Here is a 21,450-nt window from a genome sequence, read left to right on the forward strand (position 1 = left end):
GTAGCATGCAGGGTTAGAACATGCCTTTAACAGTAAATCTCATGTCTCTTGAACCTAGTTATTTATTCCTTGAGCGGAGTAGATATTCAACCAAAAAACTGTTGAATTCAATTAAATAGGATATATCTTATTATTAAATTATGGATTCATTTTTGTTTACTTATATCATGGGAACTTGAGTCATTTCTGGAATTGTCTCCACAGCACCTGGCCAAGGAATCTGCGAGGAAAAGAAAGATCAAATGGAAAATCAAGGTGCATGACACCAGAAGACCTACATGTTATGTCAAACTTTTTTTTTCCTCATGAACCATTAAAATAGAGCATAACTCTTCTGGCAGCCGTACATATGTTCATAAACACATATATTGACCCATAGCATAGCACCTCTGCTCAGCTTCTAACAAGTAAGAATGAAGAGAGGACATGGTCTTTAGGACCATGAATTTCTGCCCTTCCCATTTTCCTTCAGAAGAAGAGATTCTTCTATGACCTCATTTAGGATGGAAATTTTAACCAAAATGGTGTCACCCCTGAACCCACTGCGACACGCCACGTAAGTGACCACAGAAGGAGAAAAGCCCTATAAAAAGAGAGGCGATAGCGCTACATTTTGTCCATCTCATAGCAGGCACAAACTCATCCATCCCCAATTGACTAGAAGAAGCAACAATGACTCCTGGGAAGACCTCGTTGGTGGTGAGTCCTGCACTAACGTGCGATGCTCTTGTTGATTTGGACCAGATAGTATTTCCAGACCATTGGCATGAAATGCTGGGTTCTGACTATGGAGATCCAGGAATACTGTATATGTAGGATAGGAAATAAAACTTTGGTAGATATTTAAGTAATTGTGCAGCATTTTCAAGAACTGATATACAGCAGTTTGAAAGATAAGATTAAAACTGAAAGATAGCTATATTGGGGCTAAACCACACAAGAAGTGTCACATGATGCTGTGCAGTAAGAAAGAAAATTTATTGAAAGTCTGTTTTTCTGAGTACAAAGGATTTAATATGATTCTCCCACGGTATTTTTCTTTAAAATGGGTCACTATCCTTGAGATTTTGAAAGCCGTAGCAGCGACCTTTGTTTCCATTATCTCGTACCATATTCTCGGTACATCGAAACTATGTATTCTAACTAGATATAGATGTAACTGTGTTTTAGAATAAATGGGTTTTATATTTTTTAAATATTTAACTTCAAGTGTCTTTTTTGAAATCTGATTTTATTACAGAATCAATACATGTTAAGTGTAGGACAACTGGAAAATATACCTAAGAAAACATGAAGGAGATCGAGCTTTTAGTTGGATGCCTGCCAGTAGCACCAACAGCATTTTTAGCATGAATATTGATACCACATAGATTTTCTATAGCTCTTTCTTCCAATGTGAATGTTTGACTTCACATTGAGTTTTACAGAATGTGGGACTGAGAACAAGGGTGCAGGAGGACATTTCTACCTAGAAAATCAGGGTTATTATTCCTTCCCAGACCTGACAATGATGCATGTGCTGATAGGCTGATGACATGCCATGACTTGATATTTTTACTAAAATTATTGCCAGCCAATGGATAACATGTCTTTCCTAAGTCAAAAGAAGAATGTTGAAACTGTTTTTAAAAAAAAAAAAAAAAATTAAGTCATGGTGTTAACATTATGTTGGTCATCTACCTAGATTTTTCTCTAGCTGATCTGAAAAATGTAGTATAAATTGTCCTGGAACATTGTGTGTTCTCTATGATTACCAATGCATCATCATCACAATCAATTTATTGAAAAGAACCACATAGTAATCCAGTCTCCAACCTCTCTCTCGTTTCCCATCCAATTCTAGTTACTGCTGCTGCTGCTGAGCCTGGAGGCCATAGTGAAGGCAGGAATAGCAATCCCACGAAATCCAGAATGCCCAAATTCTGAGGACAAGAACTTCCCCCGGACTGTGATGGTCAACCTGAACATCCACAACCGGAATACCAATACCAATCTCAAAAGGTCCTCAGATTACTACAACCGATCCACCTCACCTTGGAATCTCCAGTACGTAAAGCTTCCAGATAAAAATACCATATTCTTCATCCCTCTTATACATCAGACTGCCAGTTAAATCTCCCCAAGGGTGATTTTATTCATTTAGAATTACCAGTCAAACCTGGAAGGACCACCGTGAAGAGCAATTCTCAAACTTTCTACAGATATTTCTTTAACAAAGCACAGGACAGCCTCCAATAATCCCCATCCTGTTAGATCTAATTGTCACTGATACGAATAATCAACCCAAATTAATTATAATCATTATTCTAATATTTGTGAGACCCTAAGTCTATTGTTTATTTATTCAAAGAATAGACATTTATCAAAGGGGATTAATGCTTTTATTCTCTTAACCAGAGCTACCATTGAGAAGATTTATTACAAATAATTAGTAATTAGGGTTTTTTACTTTTTTTCTTTTGCTTATTTTTGTTTTTGAATCCCAGTGGAATAAGTATCGCTGGGGTATTTCTACCCCTTTGTGTGTTAGATAGTCTTGATCTACTTCCTAACATACCTGTGCTTCCTGTGTCCTTAGCATACCCAGTATTTAGACCCCATCAAGGATTAAATACACAATGTATTTTGATCATTTGACTTTATGCAAATAAGTCTCTGTTCTGTGGAGCCTACAGATTGGTCTGATTGTAGGATTTCTTTTCTTCTTCCCATTACTAGGAAGAGTCAAAATAAATCAATTCAAAAATCCAAGCAAATTATTCACTGTGCTAAAAGGGAGTAGGAAGAGAAGGTTATAGAGACACTTAACCTTCTGTTTCCAGCCCTTTATCTCAGCTCTGGGCTCTGTCCCATGAATGTGATCTCAGATAAAATTTTGATGTATTCCCTCTTCAAAGACAGATTTCAGCAAATCAGATAAATGGCTATCTTATTCCAGATGGTTCCAAGTCTACTCTTCCTTTGGTCTTCTTCTGTCTGTCAAATATACCCTAAAAAAGTTATCATTTGTGTCAAACTTAAATTTTTTCTGTGGCCTCAGTCTATCTTATTTTATTCATTCTTCAAATAAATTGGGGAAAACCCGATCATTGTCTTCTTTTCTGTAACAATTCATGTGCTTATCCAAATTGTCCCCAAAGTTCTTCTTCAAACTAACATCATTTAAAGAATTTGCAATGCCTATAATTTGTCATCCTGTGAACTTGCCTCTCTTCATGTATTCCTGCTTTATTTCTTTCCCACTTTACCAGGAATTCACTTTCCTCCTGATTTTTCTCCCCTCTGCAGCCGCAATGAGGACCCTGAGAGATATCCCTCTGTGATCTGGGAGGCAAAGTGCCGCCACTTGGGCTGCGTCAACGCTGATGGGAACGTGGACTACCACATGAACTCTGTCCCCATCCAGCAAGAGATCCTGGTCCTGCGCCGGGAGCCTCGGCACTGCCCCAACTCCTTCCGGCTGGAGAAGATACTGGTGTCCGTGGGCTGCACCTGCGTCACCCCCGTTGTCCACCATGTAGCCTAAGAGCTCTGGGGAGCCCACACTCCCCAAAGCAGTTAAGCTTTCTGGAGAGCTGGCTCAGCCCCTCAGGAACCCTCATCCTTCAAAGACACAGCCCCATTTCAGACTAAACTCATTAGAGTTCTTAAGGCAGTCGTCCAAATGAAGCTTCAGAGGTAACTTGGCCAAGAGATGAGATCTGAATTATCTTTCCCTCTTTCCAAGAAGGAATTTGCTTCTTGTTTACTTTTTAAAGGGTTTTAAGTTATTTATTTTTAATAGTACCAATTTGCTTCTTGTTTACTTTTTTAAGGGCTTTAAGTTATTTATATATTTAATATGCCCTGAGATAACTTTGGGGTATAAGATTCCATTTTAATGAATTACGTACTTTATTTTGTATGTCTTTTTAAAGAAGACAAGATTCTGGGCTTGGGAATTTTATTATTTAAAAGGTAAAACCTATATTTATTTGAGCTATTTAAGGACCTATTTATGTTTAAGTATTTAGAAAAACGTGAAAAAGTGCGATTATCAGTTCTGCCTAGGTAAATGTGAGATAGAATTAAATGGCAGCGGAAAATTTCTGAGTCTTTACAACATACGGATATAGTATTTCCTCCTCTTTGTCTTTTAAAAGTTATAACATGGCTGAAAAGAAAGACCAAACCTACTTTCATATTTATTAATTTAAATTTTGTAATATGTTGAGGTTTTACAAGAGATACAGCAAGTCTAACTCTCTGTTCTGTTAAACCCTCATAATAAAATCCTTCTGTAATAATAAAGTTTGGAAAGAAAATGTTTATTTGTTCTCATTAAATGTATTTTAGCAAACTCAGCTCTTTCCTATTGGGAAGAGTTATGCAAATTCTCCTATTAGCAAAACAAAGGATGCCTTTGAGTAACAATGACCTGGAACTACCCAGTTCCAAGTTCTCCATTTCACAGGCCTTCAAGACTGACGACCCATTAAGGTTTTCATACTATTAGCCAATGCTGTAGACAGAAGCATTTTGACAGGAATAAAGCAAACAAAATAATGGCCCTGAGGAATGGCATGTCATTACTAAAGATCATATGGGGAAAATGAAACCCTCCCCAAAATACAGGAAGTTCTGGAAGGAGACATTGTCTTCAAACTACAATGTCCAGTCTCTCCCCTAGACTCAGGCTTCCTTTGGAGATTAAGGCCCCTCAGAGATCAACAGACAAACATTTTTCTCTTCCTCAAGCAATACTCCTAGGGCCTGGCTTCTGTCTGATCAAGGCACCCCACAACCCAGAAAGGAGCTGATGGGGCAGAACGAACTTTAAGTATGAGAAAAGTTCAGCCCAAGTAAAATAAAAACTCAATCACATTCAATTCCAGAGTAGTTTCGAGTTTCACATCGTAACCATTTTCGCCCCCATGGCCCAGCGTGCTGTCTTGCCCTACTTCTGAAGGCTTCTAGAAATTCTCAGGCCACTCCGCAGGCTCCCTGCTTCTTGAAAGACCTTCCTCTTCACTCCTTCCTGCTCCATCCCATATGTGCCCCAGCCCACCCAGAGGCCCACGGCTTTTCTCGGCCTTTTTCCCCATTCCAAATCCAGGGGGTTAGCCTCTCCAGCCACCTCCTCTCAATGTCATTTTGTGCTCACATCTTGATTCCTGTCACCGTCCCTGTCACCATCTTCCTATAGGAAATCCCCAGGCAGCTTCCAGGGACAGTTCCTCACAGCCTTTACGCTTTCAAGCTTCTCACTAAAAACCTGCTGCTCGTTAACAAGCTTTCCCTGAACGGTGGTGATGAAAAGAAAAAATTGTTTTTGTTTTTGTTGGGAAGAGGGGGTTGCAAAAGAATATATATGTCTATATATATGTCTGTGTGTGTATGTGTGTGTATATATATGTGTGTGTGTATATGTGTGTGTGTGTATATATATGTGTGTGTGTGTATATGTGTGTGTGTGTGTGTGTGTATGTATATATGTATCTATCTCCATGATTCGGAACCATTATTTCCCACTAGATTTTGGGTGGGGAGTGTGGGGCTGGGAAGAGGCAGTTGCTTTCCATGTACTCCCCCCTTGATATGCTTTGCTTTTATTCTCTCTTCATTTTCCCCAGTTAGCACTACCATGTAGCTAGTCATCCAAGCTAGAAATCTGTGTGGCTTCCCTGAATCTTTTTCCTTCTTCCTCTCCCTCATTCCTAACATCCACATATCACCAAATACTGTATTCTCACTTCTAAAAGTTCTCCAAGGAACCCCCTCCTCCCCACCAGTACCATACTACCCAGGTTCAGGACTACATTTATTCCATTTCTCTCCCCCATGAGTGCTACAGCCTTCCACCTGTTCTTGCTGCCATTGTTCCCGTCTCTCAATCCATCCTCCAACCTGTACCAATGACACAAATTCAAATACAACAAAAAGCACCCCCAGCAATCTGGCCCTGCTCCCTCTCCTGTTCTATCCCAGGGTGCTTCCTCCTTGACATGTTACCCTCGAGTCGTGGTGAAGTTGTTGTGGACACCACCACGCTGTTCTTCACCTTGATGCCTATGCCATGTGGTCCCTTCTGCTGTGAATGCCCTTGCCACCTTCTCCCTGCTGTCCCTCCAGTCACATGCTGCCCTCCCCACTCTCCCCCACCTTTATTGATCTACTCACACATTAAAACTTTCTTTAGGTCTCATCTTCTCTAAGAAGACGCCTGGACCCATCACTGCCTGTTATCCCAGATTAGGTCCCTCTCTCTCTTACGGGCTCCAAAAGCATTGTGCAGATCCTTTATCACTGACCTTACATACTCTATCAGCTTTTCCTATTTGGCCAGTTTGTGGCTCCTCGAGAGCAGAAACATCAGCACCTGATATGGCCGGTAGTACACAGTCAATACTCAGCTGAACTTTGAACCAATAGTACACAGACACCTCAAAATCAACAAAGACAAAACTAGGCTCGCTGGCTTTACTCCCAAACTGGCTCCTCCTACTGCTTTTTTATCTACTGGAATAGCATCATCTACTTCTTTGAGCCGGAAACCTAGCTGTCTCTCCACCCCTCATTCACCTCATCCAATCAATGACCACCTCTTCATCAATGTCTCACATGTCCTCCCCTTCCTTGCTAACTCCAAGTTTGCTATTACAGTTGCATTATATTATAACACTAACTGGCCTCTCTGCCTTGCTTCTTATATTTAATAATTCGGTATCTCTCAAACTTGTGGGGGAGTTTAGTCAAAGTAGGTAATTAATAGCTTCTGCAACAGACAAAGTCCAAATAAACAAAGGTTTGTTTCTTGTGCATGTTACAATCCAGCAGGGATCAATAAGGAGCGTTGCTCTACTTGGACACTGAGAGACCCAGGCTGACACAGAGGTTCTGACTTTTACAGCACCATCTAGCACTGCAATGTCTAACACAGTAGCCACCAGGAATTTGTAGCTATCAAGCGCTTGGAATGTGGCTAGTCCCAGATGAGTTGTGTTATAAGTGTCACATACATACTAGATTTCAAATACTTAAGTTTTTTTAATGTAAAATATCTTTTGTTACTTTTGATATTGATAAATGTTAAAATGTACTTGGTTAAACATATTAAATTTATTAAAAATTCATCTATTTTTATTTTTTTAAATGTGCTTACAATAATTATATAATTAAAATGCGGCTAGCATTGTATTTCTGTTGGACATATAACCAATGAAAGAAAAGAGAAGGCTGAAAACTACACATTCAGTGTTAAAGGGCCAATCTTATTGACCAGAACTCAGTCACACAGACCCAAATTAAAGCCAGTGGAAACTGGGAAATGAAATATTTCTATGGGTCCATGAAAAAGAAATGAAATGGAATTTGGTGGACACATAGCATTACTTCTCCCATCACATATACGATGAATGAAGGTTTGTGCATGACATCGTCTCACAGTCACATAATTCTAAATAGCTGAGCTGTTACACGGCCACTTCCTGGTGGAAGACGGTCTAGGGTGCAAGTAACAGTGACATTATTGTAAAAATAACCTTGATTCAACACTAATTTTTTTAAAATAACCTTTACAAACTTTGGCAATTAACACACTAGAAAACAACCCACATGGGACATACCTCACAACTAACAGCTGCACACCTGTGTTTCGAAATTACACAGCAATTGTTACTCTTCCATCTCTCCCCATATTTCAAGAGGTCCTCTCTAAAATGTAAATATGATCACATTAATCCCCTGGTTACTCCTCAGTACCTCCCCCATACCTATAAGATAAAGTACCACCAATTGTTTTGCATGACACAGAAGATACTCTATGACCTGGCCCAGTCCACCTCTCACAGTATTTCAACCCACCATCCTCCCTCCCTGCTACCAGTATCAATGCCATGCCTAACTGTCCTCACAATCTGGGACTTTGTTTATGCTTCCTGCTTACCTGGAATAGCCTTAGTCTTCCCATTTCTCGTCACCATTAAACTGATGAAAATATCAACACATTTTTAAAAATCAGATTAAGCAAAAAGACATCTCTGGAGATGGAATTTGAGAAACTATTCTAACATGTTCCCCAGTTGATTTTGATGCATCATCTCCAGTAGCCATTCATTGATCAGCCTCTGGGAACCACTGATGGAGAAGCAGCTAGAGATGCCATCTCAGAATACAGATGAAGATTAACAAAGAAATACACTGATGATAAATATAAATTGGGGCTGGGCATGGTGGCTCGCACCTGTAATCCCAACTCTTTGGGAGGCCAAGACGGGAGGATCACATGAGGCCAGGAGTTCAAGACCAGCCTGGCCAACATAGTGAAATGCCGTCTCTACTAAAAGTACAGAAATCATTCGGGCATGGTGGTGTCCATCTGTAATTCCAGCTACTCGGGAGGCTGAGGTACAAAAATCTCTTGAACCTGGGAGGCGGAGGTTGCAATGAGCTGAAATTGCGCCACTGCACTCCAGCCTGGGTGACCGAGTGAGACTCCATTTAAAAATATATATATATTATATATATATTATTTTTATACATGCTACATATTATACAATATATTTTATATAATATATATTTTATAAATATATAGCATACATTTTATGTAATATATTATATATTATATATCATATATCATATACTTTTATATAATACATAATATATTATGTAATGTATTACATATTTTATATACGTTTTTAAATAATATATTTATATGATGTATTTTTACATATTACATATATAATTATATGTTTTATATTATATATTATTTAAATTATATATATATAAATTGATCTTAGATAACAAAGATAAGGAGCAGAGATAAAATTATTCAAAGAAATTTCAAAGAAGAAACCTGAATAAATTAAGGAGACAATAAGGAAAGTTTTAATGGGAAAAAAAGGATTCCTGGGTTGGAAATTTATTTAAGTGCATCTGAAAACTAGGTTTTTAAAACAAATTAATTTTAAAAGGTTATAACCAAAATATATTCAACAATTTTTTTAATTTTAAAAATAAAGAACATAAAAGACTCATATCCAGAAGGAATACATAAAATATCTAATCAGGAACCAAAATTATATTGACATCAGACTTTTTTACATAACACTGAAAGGTAATAAAGTAAAATTTTCAAATCACTAAAAGGGAGAAAGTAAAGGTCAGGCAGCATCTGCTCAGGCAAGTCTTCCTTGACAACCCAATGAATGATAAATTTGTAATATTTTATTGAGTTGCATACTTATGGGTTGTGCATTTTTCTGTATGTATGTAATAGTTTAAATTCTGCTTACGTTTGATGGCTAGTTTCAGGTGTCAACTCGACTGGATTAGGGAATATCCAAATAGCTGGTGATACGGTTTGACTCTGTGTCCTCACGCAAATCTCATCTCAAATTGTAATCCCCACGTGTCCAGGGAGAGATCTGGTGAGAGGTGATTGGATCACGGGGGTGATTTCCCCCGTGCTGTGTTCTCATGATAGTGAGTGAGTTCTCAAGAGATCTGATGGTTTAAAAGTGTCTGGCAGTTTCCCCTTCACTCTCTCTCTCTCCTGCCGCCATGTAAGATGTGGCTTGCTTCTCCTTAGCCTTCCACCACGATTGTAAGTTTCCTGAGGCCTCCCCAACCATGCAGAACTGTGAGTCAATTCAACGTCTTTCCTTTAAAAACCACCCAGTCTCACATAGTTCTTTATAGCAGCGTGAGAACAGACAGCTGGTAAAGCATTACGTTTGAGTATGTCTGTGAATGTGTTTCCAGAAGACAGTGGCATTTAAATCATTGGATGGAGTAAAAAAGATCCACCATCATTCAATGTGGATAGGCACCATCCAATCGGCTGAGGGTGCAGATAAAACAAAAAAGCAAAAGAAAGGCAGATTTGCGCTCTCTCTCTCTCTCTCTCTGCCTCCCTCTCTCCCTCTCTTCTGGAGCAGGGATACCCATCTGCTCCTGCCCTCAGACATCGGAACCCCATGTTCTCTGGCCTTCAGACTCCAAGGCTTGCACCAGTGAACCCCGAGGTCTCAGCCTCACACTGTGAGTTATACCATTGACTTTCATGTTTCTCAGGCCTTGGGACTTGGACTGAGCCATGCTTCAGGCTTCTCTGGGTCTTCAGCCTCTCTGACAACTTATCATGGAACTTCTTAGCCTCTATAATTGTATGAGCCAGTTCCCCATCTCTGACAGAGAGAGGAATCAAAGCTGAGAATTGAAGATGAATCAGTCATGGGCCCTCTGTGAGCACTGAAACTGGGTCTACATTGAAATATATCTAAATAATGGTTATAAATTTTTTTACATGAATCTTAAAGTCAAATAAATTCTGTACTTAAAAAGAATATCTAAATTATAGTTTAATATTATTTAACCTATACAATAATACCATATAACCTATACTTTAGATATTACCATCATTTAAGTCCATACTCTAGATAATAATCATCATCTAAGTCCATAATCCAAGATTCAGTAAAATAAGCAAAAAAAAAAAAAAAAAAGAGTGGAAAGGAGAGACAGAGTAGAAAAACACAAACTTCCTCTGCCTCAGTGGAGTAAAATCAAGTTATTGCTCCATTCTTGGCTTTGATAAGTAGACAATTTAAAAGTGACCTAATGTGATAAATAGGCTAAAAATCTAAAGGTAACCATCATTATATATATAAAACAAATTGGAATTCCTATAAACCTTAACACAGGATATAAAGAAACCAAATAATGCTCAAAAACCAAAACAAAAAAATCTGAAAAAAAAGCACAGAAAACATAAACAAGAGACAATATGAGTAAATATTTGTAATTCACCTCTTAAAGAACAGAGTCCAGCTGGGCGCAGCAGCTCACGCCTGTAATTCCAGAACTTTGGGAGGTCAAGGTGGGCAGATCATGAGGTCAGGAGATGGAGACTATCCTGGCTAACACGGTCAAACCCCGTCTCTACTAAAAATACAAAAAAAAAAAATTAACCAGGCATGGTGGTGGGCGCCTGTAGTCCCAGCTACTCAGGAGGCTAAGGCAGGAAAATGGCGTGAACCCAGGAGGCAGAGCTTGCAGTGAGCCGAGATCGCGCCACTGCCCTCCAGCCTTGGTAACAGAGACTCCATCTCAAAAAAAAAAAAAAAAAAAAAACAGAGTGCCAAATTGGAGTACTTTCTTTTTTTTTTTTTTTTTTTTTTTGAGATGGAGTCTCGCTCCATCACCCAGGCTGGAGTACAGTGGCGTGACCTTGGCTCACTGCAACCTCTGCCTCCTATTTCAAGTGATTTTCCTGCCTCAGCCTCCTGAGTAGCTGGGATTACAGGCATGCACCACCACGCCTAGCTAATTTTTGTATTTTTAGTAGAGACAGGGTTTCGGCATGTTGGTCAGGCTGGTCTCGAACTCCTGACCTTGTGATCCACCCGCCTCAGCCTCCCAAAGTGGTATCCTAAAAATACTGTGGTATTTTTAGATTTTTAAAAATTAAGTGCTTAGGCCAGGTGCAGTGGCTCACGCCTGTAATCCCAGCACTAAGAAATACCCCAATTTCTTAACTCCACAGTATTTTTAGATTTTTAAAGATTAAGAAATATCCCAATTTCTTAACTCCACACTATCCTTAAAATAACATAGAAAGTTTACAAATAAAGGGGTAAACAAAGAAATATATCAAGCAAATGCATACTAGCAGAAATAAAGATAACATCAATATCAGAAAACATAAATTTAGAATCATTAAACGGGAAAGAAATGTTATGTCATATTGGTAAGATTTAGATTAGTAATGAAAAAAAGTTGATAAAATTTATGCACAGGACAACTTTTAAATGTTTAAGTCAAAATATAGCAAAAAAAATATTTAATACAGAGACACTATTATTGTTTAACATTGTGTGGAAGTCCTGCCCAGCAATGAAACAAACATTGGAGAGAAAGACACAAAATTATTATTATTTGCAGAGAATATCATTACATACCTAGAGAAAAAAAAAAAAGAGTAAATCAAGAGGAGAACCATTAGAGAATGCTCAGAAACTGGCTAGCTATAAAATAAATATTTTTAAATCATTCGCCTGTATAGTGATAACAACAAGTCTAAAAACATAATGAAAAATAAATCATCCATCATGGAAAAACAAAAGTCTGAAATACCTAGAAATAGCCTTATTAAAATATGAGAGAGACGTATATAGAGAGAACTATGAAATAATGATGAATTACTTTAAATAACTGGAATAAATGGTCAGAAATACAATGTTCATAGAAGGCAAGATTACATGCACAAAAAAGAAAACAATTATTTTCTCTTTTTTTTCTTTTTTAGAGACGGGGTCTTGCTATATTGCCGAGGCAGGAGTGCAGTGGCTATTCACATCACAATCACAGCTCATTACATCCTAGATCTTCTGGTGTCAAGCAATCCTCCTGCCTCAGCCTCCTGAGTAGCTGGGACTACAGGCACACCCCACCATGCCAATCTTCTAATTTGTTTCTATGTCTAATGCAATACCAAACAAATTCTTATTGGTAAGGCTTTATGTGGTAATGTAGCAAATTTCTAAAACTCATCTGAGAAGATTTAAATCATCAGAGACCTGTCCTCAGGAAGTGAAACAGTTTAAAGTTAGCATTTTTAAAAAATAATGAGATGTGAGACTAGAACATTCAATGAACAAATTAAATAACTCAGAATATACCATAAGTGTATATGAAGAATCTAAAATATAGTAAAAGTAAACTATCATCACAAAATGGTTTACTGGGGAATTATTCAGTGAACAGGTTTGGGTTTCTTTATTGGTTAACTGTTTGGAAGAGAAATAAAATGAAAGTAGAGCTTTCCATTACATCATGCATCCAAAAGAACTTCAGCTAGATTACAGAAGTGAGAGAGAAATCCTAAACTGGCAGAAGGGAAACTGAGAATCAGCCCATTTTGTGCCACCAATTCTCCAAAGGCTAGGGCCCTAGCAGCACCAGGTCCTGCAGAGCAGGAGCTGGGAATACAGGGGGAAGAGGGAGATTTAGAGGGCAGTGTGAAAGCTGTTTGAGCAACAACTTAATCCCCAACTTTTCTTCCCAGCACTCCACTGCTAGGATTTATTTTAAATCCTCCTCCTAATTCCACCAGAAAATTGGCAGTTTATCTCTGAAGAGGGTAAAACAGAGGGTCTTTGGATTGGGGTCTACCAGCATGGGTGAGGGTGTGCAACCACCAAAAACGGAAGGATCAAGTGGTCATATAGATTCTGAATGCCAAGGATGATCCCACTCTCAGGCCCCTTTACTCCTCAGTTTCCAGAACTCTAACAAGACTTTTTCCTTCTGGCAAGAGGTTGAAGAATCTGATCATCCCAAAAGGAAAAACCTAAATATATTTAGTGGGGGTTCCCCACAAATGGCCCACTCAGATCACCCCATAGGGAAGCTCAGAATCCCCAAATTCCCCACACACAGTGAGCTTCCAATCAGCTTTTATTTTAATCTTGAGCAGACCCCTAAGAAAATAGAACATGAAGACAGATACAAAAATAAACAAACAGAAAAGGGCATTAAGGAGGTCGGGCGCAGTGGCTTACGCCTATAATCCCAGTACTTTGGGAGGCTGAGGCAGGTGGATCACCTGAGGTCAAGAGTTCGTGACCAGCCTGGCCAACACGGTGAGACCCCATCTTCACTAAAAATACAAAAATTAGCCGGGCATGGTGGTATGCACCTGTAATCCCAGCTATTCGGGAGGCTGAGGCAGGAGAATTGCTTGAACCCGGGAGGCAGAGGTGTAGTGAGCCAAGATTGTGCCACTGCACTCCAACCTAGCAGACAAAGTGAGACACTGTCTCAAAAAAGAAAAAAGAAAAGAAGAGAAATGGAAAGGAAGGGGAGGGGAGGGGGGAGAGGGAGGAGGGGGAGAGGGGAGAGAAAGGGAAAGGGAAAGGAAAAGGGAAGGGAAGGGAAGGGAAGGGCATTAGGAGGAAACAGAAAATATGCAAGAAAAAAACCCTCAAAAATATAATTAATATCCTCAGAGAAGATCCTTGAAATCAAAAAGGATACCACTTTAAAAAGGGAAATACCAAGAATAAAAAAACAAGATTCTCTTGGAAATTAAAAACATCATAACTGAAATGAAACAGTCAATAGAATCCTGAAAGAGAAAGTTGAAAAAAATCTTCCAAAAAGTAGAGCAGAAAGATTAAAATATGGGAGAAAAGATCAGTGGTCCTATCCAGGAAGAACTACTGTATATCAAAATAGAAAGAAAGAACAGTGAGTAATGGAGGACAGGAAATCAGTAACTAAACACATGAAAGTCCCCAGAACTGAAGAATATGAGTTGCCAGAGAAGGACTCATCAACTGTCTAAATGAAACACTCACACCAAGCCACATCTTAGTGAAATTTCAGAATACTGAAGGCAAACAGAAAATTTTACAGGCTTCTTGGGAGAAAAACAGATCAGGTACAAAGAGCCAGGAATCAGAATACCTTCAGAATTCTCAACAGTGACCTTAGAACATAGAACAGAGTGGAAAAATGTACTCGAAATTCCAAATGAAAATTATTTCCAACATAAAACTCCAAACATGATGAAACTGTATGACGAAGGAAGAAAAAAGACATTTTCAGATAAGCAAAATCTCAAATAATTTGCCTCTCATGCAACCTTTCTCACAAAACTACTTGAGGATGTGCTCCATCAAAACAAGATAGTAAACCAAGACATAGGAAGATATGAAGTACAGGAAACAGAGTCAACACAGGAAAGAGAATAAGGAATTTCCCTCCAGGATGGCAAAGGAGATTCCGGAGCGACAGCTGCACCAGGAGTCAAGAGTACCCAGTTTAGATTGGAGCCATGTGATTCAAGAGACGGACATGTTAAAGGATGTTTGAGCAACATCCCTGAAGCCATGGCATTGGTTTTGTGAATCTGAGGACAGAATGGCCAGGTAAGCCTATCCAAGGTTCTTACCTGTCCTTAGCTTCCCTTGGTTATAAGTTGATGAATTTCCTCTTATCTTCTCCTTGTCCCACTGCCTGGATTCGTTAAAGGCACTCATTTCCCCTTCAACCACCAAAATGTCTGTGTGGACTTACCTTTGAAAACCGGAGATTAGGTAAGGTAGGCTCAGAAACGGAAAATGCAGAGCACCCTGCTCACTTTGACCCCATTTCGGGTAGAAATTGAGAACCTGCATTTTCAGTTAAGATAGGCTAAAGAGCTGAAGGACAGACCCAGACAGAAGTTTCTCACTCACATAATACTTCAAGTGAGGTGTTCCTAGTGGGCATGTCTCCTCCATGTGGGGATTCCAGAACTCAGTCTCCTTTTCATCTCACGGATGTAGGGGAGCTGGGAAAGGAGGTCCCTGGAAGAGTAGATGCATCCCAAATACAACTTTACACTGGATTCTGGAGGCAGCCAGACAGGTCTTCTTCACTGGCCCTGCCCCGTAGCCCTCAGGGTTCCCCCAAGTCTTCCTCATTATCTCCCCAGAAAGTGCTCTTGTAAAATCTCAGAAAAGCTGAAGCCGGACTATGAGCAAGGTAAAGGAAGCAGCTCGGCTCCTGGGAGCCTCCCCTAACAGTGGGAACATTGCCGACTCCTAACCAGCTGGGTTTGTGTTTGCCCATTTGGTTCTTCAAAACTGAGCAACATATCATTTAAGGATGCAAACATAGCTGTGATATAGCTATAAAGAAAAACAAGGGAAAGTTGGACAGAAAAGTCAGGATAGTGGTTCCTCCTAGACAGAAAAGAGGGAGAAAAAAGGGGCACCAGGGCTTCAAGGTTCTGGCAAGGTTTCACTTCCTAACCCTCATGCTGTGGTGTCTGGTGTTTGGGTTTGTTGTTTTTCTAATTTTTAAATTATCCTTGTATATTTCAGTCATTGTTTTGCATATATGAAATACTTTAAAATTAAAAGTTTTTTAAAGTTAGGGAAGAAACCACAGAGAAAAAGAATAGATTTAACTACACAAAACTGTAAATCTTCTGCATGTTAAACATTAAACAGAAAGTCTAACAACAAACTGAAAAAATATTTGTCACAAATGCTGCAAGTGATTAATATCCAGGCTATGAAATATGAACCTGAATACTAAACACAATCCCATCTCACAGCCTTTGTGCTTTCTCCTTGCTATTCCCTCTGCCAGGTACACTCTTCCACTGACAGCCTGATGAGCAACTCCCTCCCTTCATTTGTGCAAATGTCTCCTTCTCAGGGAGCTACCTCTGGCTGGCCACCCTGGCACTCCATTTCCAGATTCCCAACTTTATTTTTCTCTGTGGCATTCATGTCCTTCTCATATCTATTTAATTTTTTTATTCTGTTTTTGTCTCTCTCTCTCCACCAGAATGAAAGCTCTGTGCGGGCAGAAATTTTTGTCTATTTTGTTCAATGCTGTGTCCCCAGTGCCTAGAACAGTATCTGGCACATGGTAGGTGCTCAATGAATATTTGTCGAATGAATAAATGAATATGAAAAGTCCATGATAATTGATAAGACAAGCATTAAGAACACTACTAAACGAGCAAAAGATGCAAATAAACAATTTACATGACATAAGGCATCAAAATGTCTTAGAAGCACATGGATAAATATTATCACTAATAAACAAATTCATATGAAACAATCTTTTGTCTATCAAATTAGTGAAACTTGTTTTTTAACTGTAGTAAACAGCATTGGCAAGAATACGCTAAACTGAGCAATTACTCACTGCTAATAAGTGTAAATGAATACAACATTCTGAAAAGCAATTTTATAACTTAATTCAAGAGTCTTAAAAGTGTTCCTGCTGGCCGGGTGCGGTGGCTCAAGCCTGTAATCCCAGCACTTTGGGAGGCCGAGACGGGCGGATCACGAGGTCAGGAGATCAAGACCATCCTGGCTAACACTGTGAAACCCCGTCTCTACTAAAAAATACAAAAAAAACTAGCCGGGCGAGGTGGCGGGCGCCTGTAGTCCCAGCTACTCGGGAGGGTGAGGCAGGAGAATGGCGTGAACCCGGGAGGCGGAGCTTGCAGTGAGCTGAGATCCGGCCACTGCACTCCAGCCCCGGCGACAGAGTGAGACTCCGTCTCAAAAAAAAAAAAAAAAAAAAAATGTTCCTGCTTTCTGGCCCAGTAATTACACTTCTAGAAAGTTATCATAACAAAATAATGCAAAACATATAAACAGAGAGACAAAACTGTGAATAAAACTTCCATAGCATTTGAAATAAGACATTGAAAAAAAACAGAAAACAAATATGTAAAATGCCAACAGGAGGAATGGACAATTTTGACTTTTTCTTCATAATTTCTTGTTTTATATGAGCATCTATTTCTTCTAAAATGGGGAGTACTGTTCATGAATCGAAAATTGGCAGCTTTAAAAATAATTGCTGGTGCGGTGGCTCATGCCTTTAATCCCAGCACTTTGGGAGGCTGAGGCAGATGGATCACCTGAGGTCAAGAGTTCGAGACCAGCCTGGCCAACACAGTGAAACCCTGTCTCTACTAAAAATCCAAAAAATCAGCCAGGCATGGTTGGCGGGCACCTGTAACCCCAGCTGCTAGAGAGGCTGAGTCAGGAGAATCATTTTAACCCCGGAGGTGGAGGTTGCAGTGAGCCAAAATCCTGCCATTGCACTCTAGCCTGGACAACAAAAGCATAACTCCATCTCAAATAAATAAATAAATAAATAATTGTTGTTCGGTTATTTCGATAAGTTATTTTCATTCTTAAATAAGTTATTTTCATTTTCATTCCAATGAATGGAAAAAATGAGATTATTTGAAAATGGCTCCAAGACAGAATCAACATTTGAAACCTAAAACCTCAGGTCAAAAAACAAAGAGAAAACAAAAACAGACCACCACATCTATAGCCTATTGCATCCCCTGGTGGCAGCATACTCAAATAGAGAAACAGTAAAGTGAAAACCTAGTTAAGCTGAAAGAAAACTATACAATCTAGCAAGTACTTTAAAAATAAAGCTTCATCTTCAGAAATCAGGAAAAAGATCTCATACACACAAAGCAATGCTAAAACATATGCTTTCATCTTTTTATGTTGTCAACATCAGCCCCCAGGATTAAAGACCTGGAGCCACATATACTGTGTTCTATGTCACTATTAAGTAACCATTCATGTTGAATGACTCAACAAGTCTACTTTGAGACACAAATTTTCCAAATGGATTATTGATCAAATGAAATCAAATGAAATCATCTCCATCATTTCCCGAGCCTTGAGGTGTCTCAAGTGACAAATAAATCCAACAGGACCAAAAAAAAGTTATGGTGGCAGGGCAGAGGTGGGGACACAGGAGGAAATTGGGTTCAGAAGCTTTTAAATATCAAAATACCATGAATTGAAATACTTGGATAGTAATAGTAATTTTCTACCTCTCAAATTGGGAAAGACTTTAAAATATCATTACACCCACTCTAATCAAGCTTTCACCCTGGCATTACCTCAAACAGCTCCTGCCATCATCACCAGTGACTATCTGGTGACCAAATTCTACGGTCATTTCTCAGTCCTCACCTTACTCTTCTCTCAGCAATGTTTGAAACCCACAAGCTCACCTTCCTTCTTTCTCTTATTTCCCCGGCTCTTATTCTATAGCTGACCTTTCTGCCAGCAAGTTTTCCTTGTGTTTAAAAGAACTATGATTGAAGCATAAAAGACAAATCGAAAGATGAAATACAGAAGCCCCCCACTTATAAGCCCTTCCATATGCCAGGCATGTTCCTTAGGTTATCATATTTAGCCCTCATGGCCTCCTTCCCTTTGTCTCCAACATCAAGAAATGCATATGATATTCTCATGTATTTGTGGAACCTAAAAATTAAAACAATGGAACTTATGGACATAAAGAGTAAAATGATTACCAGAGGCTGGGAAGGGAAGTAGGGTGGGATGCGGGGAGGTGGGGAAGGTTAATGGGTACACAAAAACCCAAAAAGAACAAATAAGACCTACTATTTGATAGCACAACAGGATGATAATGGACAATAATAACTTAATTGTACATTTTCAAATAACTAAAAGAGTATAATTCAAGTGTTTATAACACAAAGGATAAATGCTTGAAGGGATGGATACCGCATTCTCCACAATGTGATTATTACACATTGCATGCCTGTATTAAAACATCTCACATACCCCATAAATATATGCACCTACTATGTATCCACAAAAGTTAAAAACAAAATTTTTATTAAAAATTTTAGTAAATAAATTTTGAAACAAAAAAATGGAAAAAAGAAATGCATACCTTTGATGAATTCCTGAGTTATGGACCTCACCAACCTTCCTCTCAGCCTTCCTCTTCAGGCTGCCTGGTTGGAAGGCCACGTCTGCAGGCTTCTTCCAGGATACCAGCAAGAAAGCCTGAGAAAATTTCCTGGAGGGAAAACAAAGGCCCCACCTTGAACAAATCCCAAGACCAAGGGAAATCCTTGCTTCCCGCACTTCTACAGCTGCCCCAACTCCAAGTTTGGCTCATACCCCCACCTGTGAACCCAGTGCACCTGGGTGGATTTCATGGTGGGAGGATGACCTTTTCCCTGAGTATCAATGTTTTGAGCTCTGAAAGATTCTCAAAGTGTCCACCAAGAAGCCCTGTCTTATAGACCCACTGCAGGCCTGCCCTGGATAAAATTGTGAATGAGATGAAATCCAGCTTCTTTTGACCCATTCAGTGATCCTTTTCCCCAGCATTTTGTCAACTGGCTGTTGACTGCAGTTCACCTTGCTAACTGAGACCGTTATTTCCAAAAGGGAAATACATCAAGATATGAGGGATCTGTGGAGCTTGGGTACAGTGGCTTATGCTTGCAATCCCAGCACTTTGGGAGGCCAAGGCAGGAGGATCGCTTGAGGCCAGAAGTTTGAGACCAGCCTGGGCAACATAGGGAGACTCCATCTCTACAAGAAATAAAAAATTAGCTGGCACACAACTGTAGTCCCAGCTACTCGGTAGGCAGAGGCAGAAGTATACCTTGAGCCCAGGAGTTTGAGACTACAGTGAGCTATGATCATATCACTACACTCCAGCCTGGGTGACAGAATGACTCTGTCTCGTAAAAAAAAATAAAAGGGGTCTGTGGCCCACACTGGGAGAGGAGAACTTGAGATGAAGATGTATAAACTTCAAAGTTTGAAACTTTCAGGGTAGAGTCAATGATTTACAGTGCAATAGAAAGAGTATTTAAAATTCAAACTGGTTTACACAATTGTAAGACAAGTGGGGGCTGTTCCTTCATTCCAAAAGCATCCCTTTATTTATTTCTGCTCATCAAATCTTGCTTCCTATTCTCTCTGCATCTTTTCCTCAGTTGCCTTGCAGGAGGGTTTCTGATCGTACTATGACATGAGTGGTGTACTTTAAATGTATCATCACTGCTCACACGTTTTCATTTTCAGAGTGAAATGAAGGAATTACTAAGCAATATTAGAATTACTAGGATTACTGTCATAGTGGGACATGCATCAGCAGCAGGTGAGTTAGAAAAGCAAAGAAGCGGCCGGGCGCGGTGGCTCAAGCCTGTAATCCCAGCACTTTGGGAGGCCGAGACGGGCGGATCACGAGGTCAGGAGATCGAGACCATCCTGGCTAACACAGTGAAACCCCGTCTCTACTAAAAATACAAAAACTAGCCGGGCGAGGTGGCGGGCGCCTGTAGTCCCAGCTACTCGGGAGGCTGAGGCAGGAGAATGGCGTAAACCCGGGAGGCGGAGCTTGCAGTGAGCTGAGATCCGGCCACTGCACTCCAGTCCGGGCGACAGAGCGAGACTCCGCTTCAAAAAAAAAAAAAAAAAAAAAAAGAAAAGCAAAGAAGCCTTTTCTAAATCACCAAAAACTCGAGACAGCAGAGCATATGGAGAATACATAAACTAATTTCTGAGTTTTTCAGAGCTAATAAAAATCTGGTGTTAGCTTTAGTAATTTTGTGACTTTAGGCAAATTATATGATGTCTCTGCACCTCTATTTTACATCATAAAAATAAAAATAGCAGTAGGAAAAACAAGTAAGTTTATTTTGAGAATTAATTGAGGTAACATGATAGTGCCAGGGTGTACAAAATGCTCAATAAATGTGGCTTGTTATTGTGTTTGTTTATTGTATCTGCTAGGTAACTGGCTATACTCTGTATAAAGTGACCAATGGGAAATTGTGACTTGCCACTAGTGTGGTGGTGAAGTATGAATAGAGAGGGTGACCCAACTGAGAGAGAGCTAAGATAACATCTGCTGCCTCACATTTGAATCTGCTGCTGGGGTAGATTTCCTCTTCCACTGCAAAGGCCCCTCTACCCTTCTGCCTGGATTTGCCTCCCATTTGGAGGTCAGCCTGCACCATAGCTGCTGCCTTCTAATTGACCCTAATCAAACACCAGTGCACGGAACTGAAAAATTCAATGTAATAATGTTTTTTGCTGACTTGATGAGCTTTCCCATTCTTTCAAGTATTCATTGGGTGCTAAA

The 21,450-nt window shown here is 39.6% G+C and overlaps 1 protein-coding gene across 1 annotated transcript; it reads left to right on the plus strand.

Annotated features, from left to right (window-relative positions):
* The first annotated feature begins 629 nt into the window (after positions 1 to 629).
* Positions 630 to 3,696, plus strand: IL17A (interleukin 17A). The gene is made up of 3 exons (XM_033219905.1): positions 630 to 699; positions 1,844 to 2,046; positions 3,289 to 3,696. The coding sequence occupies exons 1-3, from the start codon at positions 673 to 675 to the stop codon at positions 3,524 to 3,526; spliced, it is 468 nt and encodes a 155-aa protein (XP_033075796.1). The 5' UTR covers positions 630 to 672; the 3' UTR covers positions 3,527 to 3,696.
* Positions 3,697 to 21,450: the final 17,754 nt, after the last annotated feature.

Source organism: Trachypithecus francoisi, unplaced genomic scaffold, assembly GCF_009764315.1.
Source record: "Trachypithecus francoisi isolate TF-2019V2 unplaced genomic scaffold, Tfra_2.0 Lachesis_group10, whole genome shotgun sequence".
NCBI classification, from domain to species: domain Eukaryota; kingdom Metazoa; phylum Chordata; class Mammalia; order Primates; family Cercopithecidae; genus Trachypithecus; species Trachypithecus francoisi.